The sequence below is a fragment of the Hipposideros armiger genome, unplaced genomic scaffold (assembly GCF_001890085.2).
Source record: "Hipposideros armiger isolate ML-2016 unplaced genomic scaffold, ASM189008v1 scaffold_119, whole genome shotgun sequence".
NCBI classification, from domain to species: Eukaryota; Metazoa; Chordata; class Mammalia; order Chiroptera; family Hipposideridae; genus Hipposideros; species Hipposideros armiger.
The window spans coordinates 2,603,573-2,609,820 of record NW_017731469.1 but is presented as its reverse complement, the minus strand read 5'-3'; the positions used below and the strand labels follow the sequence as shown (position 1 = coordinate 2,609,820).

At 46.5% G+C, this 6,248-nt stretch overlaps 1 protein-coding gene across 1 annotated transcript in view; it reads left to right on the top strand.

Moving 5' to 3' along the window:
- The window catches only part of AR (androgen receptor), a 192,443-nt gene that overhangs the window by 169,799 nt on the left and 16,396 nt on the right, over nt 1–6,248 (top strand). Inside the window, exon 4 of the mRNA XM_019647975.1 lies at nt 4,255–4,542. Coding sequence (XP_019503520.1) covers nt 4,255–4,542 — 288 coding nt within the window. The remainder of the gene's footprint in view (nt 1–4,254; nt 4,543–6,248) is intronic.

Below are 6,248 nucleotides of genomic sequence, written 5' to 3'. Positions count from 1 at the left end.
AGGACGTTGCTTCACTGGCCCAAGTTGGCACCATCATTGCGCTGTTCCCGGGTGAGGCAGATCAGTTGCCGGCTTCTGGATGGCCGCTCACGGCAGCTGCTGGCCGCTCATGCTGGCTGCTGGCTACATACGGTAGCCCATGGCAACCCATTGCCACAGGGGCTGCAGCCTATGCCGTCGCCAGCGACTCAAGGCAGCCCAGCTCCAGGTTGAGCTGTTGTTCTGTATCTTAGCTGTGGAGGGCAGTGTCACTGGCCCTCATGTGTGGGATCCGAACCGGGGCCCTCTGGCGTCCCAAGCCAGCTCTTAACAAACGCACCACTCGGCCGGCCCTGTTTTCATTCTTATTACGTATTCAGCTGGATGTCTCAATGTCATGTGTGTAACAGAGATTCAGTTTAATCTTTCCAAGCAGTTGCCAAACACCTACATGGTCCCATTTTATGGGATACAGAAACCTTGTCATATATATGACTCCCCTTAATCCTCACAGCAGTCCTGTGAATCATAGGAACTATAATTTCCATTTCAAATGACAAGGCTCACAAAAGTTAACTAACTTGTTCCATTCGGTTGCTTAACAAATGGAGCCAGAACTGGGGCTCACACTCTCTACTTTCTATTCTGGTGGTCCTAGCAAAAAACGTAGCACAAGTCACTGGGGCAGAAATTGTATGACTAGGAGTCACTGGCTTTCCTCAGCCCAACCCCCAGAAAGGGTCATTCTCTCCTTACATTAACAAGTCTGAAAGTCAATAACAGTTCGCCATTTAGCTCACCCAAGGGGATAATCTCTGACCCTAAGTCTTTGCAAAGAATTCCTTCAAAAAGCCAATTACCACGTTCATAAGAACTATTGTTTATAATATCAATAATCACCTACAAAATCAAGATATTTGCTCATTCAACAAATTGAGTTCTTGCCCCGTGCTCAGATAAATTTTGTTGTAAGCTTTCTGTGGTGGTGATAATATATGTGAATTGCCTAGTATAGTACCTGGTATGCAAATAAATGATAACTATTACTTGAGGGTGGGTGAGGACATAGTGTATCCACAATATATTTATAATCAGATGTATCTGCTTTGGGATCTTAGCTATACACTAGTTGTGTGACCTTGAGCAAAGTGTACGCCTACACGTGCTTCTGTTTCCTCATTTAAAGGTGGTAGAACAGCCTCTACCTTGCAAATTTTCAGCATAGTACAGTAGCTGAAACATAGTAGGTGATGTGTAAATAAATGGTGGGTCGCTGCAACAACACTTGAGTGCCACGCCACTGGTTTTGCTACATTCAGTTTAAGCTGCCACCAGCCTTGCCTAGAAGCTCATGCATGCATGAGTCCTAAGGAGGAATGGTCTTCTTTGAAAAGGTTGGATGGCTGGTGCACTAGAGCAGCAAGGACTTTCTACCTGGCCTTTCTTTGCATGTGTGCTCCTGGGCTGGACAGGAGAGTACTGGTTTTCACTGAAGATTGCTAAGAAATGATGTTGATTGGATTCTCGTGAGAAAACAGAGCCTCAGAGAAACTGCCTCTGCTCCCTAACTGGTGTGTTTCCAAGCCTGAGAATGACCCCTCTCCATTTCTTCAGAACAGCCTAATGCAGTGCTTAATAGGGCCTGAGTGAGTGCGTGCTGAAGGAAACCTGTAGGCTGAAGCTACTATTTCCTCAAGTCATCCCTCAGGAGCCAGGCTCCCTGAGCAGGCTACTTTCAAGGCTGCACATTAGGAACAGAGTTAGGTACTGTAGTCAGATGAGACCTATAGGAACGTTAGCCTAATATGTTGCTGACGTGTACACAGGGAATAGGCTGGAGTGTTCAGCAGTTCTCACTAAGGACCGGTGATTAGTGTTACAGCCAAACTAAGCTTCCCTTCTTTTCTCTTCTCTGTTAGTTCTCTCACATCTCAGGGAGGAAAGAAAGCATTCACTTTGACAGCTTCCCTGGTCCTTGTACAGCTCAATCCTCATGCCCATAGGCGCCCTCGCCCTCACACCCTCAACAGCCAAGGCTTTCCTGGCTTTCCATTGCCTCCCACCCCAGAGGTGCAGTGTTCAAGCTCTCAGGCCCCCTCCCCAAGAGATCTTTGGATGCTCTCTGCTTGGCCCCTGCTCTCTGTCTCCTACTGGGAAGAGCCAGTACCGGGCTTCAGGCAGGAAATACTCTGTGGTCTGAGGTTCTGACGAGTCTGTCAGCACCTCACTACAGTGAATAAAGGAGGCACAAGTCTGGGAGCTAATATTGCAGCCAAGGATGGTGATATAAGGGACTCCAGAGTCCCCCATGTCTGGTAGGCTTAGGACCTAAAAAAAAGGGGGGGGGTAATGGGTGTGTGGGTGGATAAGGACCAACCAAGCAGACCAATGTGTCTGGATAATATAGACTTTAGGCCCGAGCCTAGAACTGAGAAGCTCATGACCTCAAGTTCTTTAGCAGTACAGTGGGAGAAACACTGGGGGGGACAATGAGAACACCTGTATACTAGCACCATAGGGAGTATATGATCTTGGGGACACCAGTCAGCTTCTCTGGCCCTCAGGGTCCTTGTTGGCAAAATAAGCGTAACATTGCGTACCCTCTAGGGTTCTTGTGAAGGTCAAAGGAGGTCATCAACAAAAAAAGTTAGAAGCCTTATCTAAACTCATGGAAGCATCCCTAATGAGGTAAAGCCAGGCAAAATTTCAGATGATTCGGGATTGGCTGGGAAGAAGAGAAATGGGGTGCTGGTAGGGGATGAGCTCCGAGGCAATGCTTTAAGCATCCACTTGTTTACAAACCCCCAGGAGAAAGTAGCTTTACCTGTCCATCCCATGTAGTGTGGAGTAGCATCTGGGAGCCTTCGCTGAGATTAAGGGAGGTCATCTGGAGATCATCGCATTTTATAAAATGAAAAAACTTGGGAGTCCTTAGTCCATTTAGTTAATATTTCTCAAATGCCTACTCCAATATTTGAACTGTGCTATGTATTAGGGAGGAAAGGATGAATAAGGAGTGGTCCCCATCTTCTAGAAGCTCCAAGTCTGGCGAGGGACACAGGTGTGTCCATAGATAAATACTAACACTGTATAATGAGTGCTCTGATCAGGTGGGGCTACACAGGTCCTGTTAGAGGGCAAGAGAAAACTCATGAAGTCTTCTGCTGGGATGAGTTGGAAAAGGCTTCGCAGAGAAAGTAGGCTTTCGGTGATGACTGGGATGCTGAGCGGGTGTTTATCAGCTGGAAAGCCTGGGGAGAGAAGAATGTGTTGCAGGCAAAGACAACTGCCTGTGTGGAGATATAGAAACCTAAGAAAGCATGGTGTGTTCAGCAAAGTAAGCTTTTCAAAATAGCCAGATCCCAGATTATGAGAAGACAAACAGCAAGAAACTAGTCCAAGGAGGCAGGTCATCACAGGCCCTTTTGTGTAAGATGATGGCATTAGGGCAGGAATCGCAGCAGAGTTGTAAACTAGCAGGGCGAGGGGATTGATTTTTGCTGTACAGAAAATAGTGGGGAGAAATGAGGAAAGAGGGTCAGAGAACAGAGGGAGCCTGAGGAGGCAGTGGCTATGAAAGCATCCCACCATGTGCTGACATGTAATAATACCCCATTCCCAGGGTCATTAGGAAGAACAAATAAGGTTACAGCTAGAACAAAGCTTTGTAAAGTGAACAGTGCTGTGCATGCGGGAGAAATGGTTACTACCCTGCAGCTTCAGAAAGGCATGGTGATTAAGAGCTTTGGAGTCAAACCGCTTGGCTCTGGAACTTGGTTTCCCAGTTNGCCACTCGGCCGGCCCTTCTTTGTCTTTTCTTAACACCACTGTTGTAACATTTACCGTTTTGACACTTTCTAGAACTTTTTGTGGGTATTCATTTCTCCTCTACCAGTCTAGGTGAGGGCCTGTGTCCTGTCTGTCACCCAGAAGAACAGGCTTAACAATGAATCTCTGTTGAATGAATGCATGCCTCATGACTATATTAGTGAATGAGTTCATTGAAATTTCAAGGTATGAATACTGAAGGCTGCCTTTAGGGGCCTGGGGAGAAAGCAAGATATGAAATTTTGAGTTTAGTAGGGATTTGGAATGATGAGTCATTCATTCAACCAGTGTTAAACTGAGCACTTGTCCTTAAGGAGTTTAGAGTCTGTGATCAGGGAGAATGCACATCCTTATTTTCTTAGCTCAGGCTGCTTTTCTAACAGGGTAGCTGTGCTGCGTGTTTTTGGCCATGGATAATAAACCCAACCTTCCCTTTCTTCCCAATAGCCCGGAAGCTGAAGAAACTCGGTAACCTGAAACTACAGGAGGAAGGGGAGACTTCCAGTGCCATCAGCCCCACTGAGGAGACAACCCCGAAGCTGACCGTGTCACACATTGAAGGATATGAGTGCCAGCCCATCTTCCTGAACGTCCTGGAAGCCATCGAGCCAGGCGTGGTGTGTGCTGGACATGACAACAACCAGCCCGACTCCTTTGCAGCCTTGCTGTCTAGCCTCAATGAACTGGGAGAAAGACAGCTTGTGCATGTGGTCAAGTGGGCCAAGGCCTTGCCTGGTAAGGAAAAGGAATTGGGGACATGGGGTAAGGGGGATGAGATCTCACGGATGCTCCTATGGGCCAGGCACCATGCCCGGTCCTCTCCTGCCCATTAACTCGTGCAGTCCTCACCATTACCCTAGTGGGTGAGAGAAGGGCACAATCCCCACTTTTAAAATAAGGAAAGTCAGAAGTCAAGGAGTAGAGCCACGCTCCAGAGTGTCCCATCTGCCTCACATGGCACGCAGCAGTCATGTTTTCGTGTTCAATGCCTAGACACGGTGAGGAAACTTCCCCATAATCCCAGATCGCATAGACATGCGCTTATGATGCCTGAAGATGCTCTTCTACACGTGCACACACAGGCTCACCCTAAGGATAGTTTTGAGCCTGACCGATATTCCATCTTCAATATCACCTTTAGGAGCCAGACCATGGGAACCCTTATAACACTGTATGGTAAAAAGAACATGTGGTTGGGAATCAGAACCCTTAGATTCTAGTCTTAGTTTGGCTGGTAATTCATTATGTGATCCCGTCCCTTTCTGGGTCTCAGTTTCTCCATCTGTGTAATGTGTGAAGTGTGGTTTGAACTAAGTTGATGTTTTTCGATTTTTGCGTCAAGGAATTCTTAGTGCTCTTTAAAATACTTTAGGCATCATAGTGGAAGGAAATATTTGGTGATACTAAAAGAAATACAAAGCCTCTAACTTCTACTTGGATACCTCCACTGATGGGGAACTCACTTTCTCCCTAGGCCATCTGTTGTTTGAACAGGTCTGATTATTAAAATATCAGTGTTTAGAGATCCTCTATCCAAGGATTCACAAACTTTCCTTTATCAGTCAAGCTTTTTATTTCTCAAAAACACCACACATGGATACCAATGGAGCTGGCTGGGTTAAAGCCAGTGCCTCTCCCTCACTACCCCCAGCAAAACCTCGAGTCAGTCTTGCAGAATCTTAGGACTCCAGGGAACACAGTTTGGAAACCAGAGAAGCATAAGCTCTTTAAGGGTTCTTCGAATCCTAAAGCTCTATGATTCAATGAGTCTTTTGAAACATCAACCACCAAACCTCTTCTTGTGGACTGAACGATCACCCTGCCTTCTGATAATAACTGCCATTCAGGTGGAAATTTATAGTGAACAGAGCAGTTTCATATGTCTTACCTGATTTGATCCTCATAAAAATTCCATGAAGCAGGGTTTTCCCCCTATTTTTTTTTCTTTCTTTTAAAAATTAGTTTCAGGTGTAGTTCCGTAGCCCTGGCTCTACAGTGAGAGGCCACTTGGATCACAGTGTGGAGTACGTGCCTTCGGTGACACTGCATGTTGCTCATCCTGCCCCGGTTTTGTCTTTCCAATGCATGAGGCCCAGGCACAGCTGCCAGACCATCCTTAACACCTTTCCGGCTTGGGAAGCTGAGGTTGACTAGCCAGTAAGAGTACTGGGAAGAAAGCCCAAGGACTCCGACTGCATATGCGCTGTGGCAAAATAGAGGGTTCACACAGGGAGGGAAAAAACACAGACAAGGAAAAAAGAGAAAGTTGTTTTCATTCTTTTTTTTAAATCCTGCCTTTTTTTTTAAGATTTTTATTGGGGAATTTGGGGGATGGGAACAATGCTGGGGAATTGGGGGAAGGGGAACAGACAAGTTGCTGTCCTTTTGTTCTTCAGTCTAGTTGTGGAGGACGTTGCTTCACTGGCCCAAGTTGGCACCAT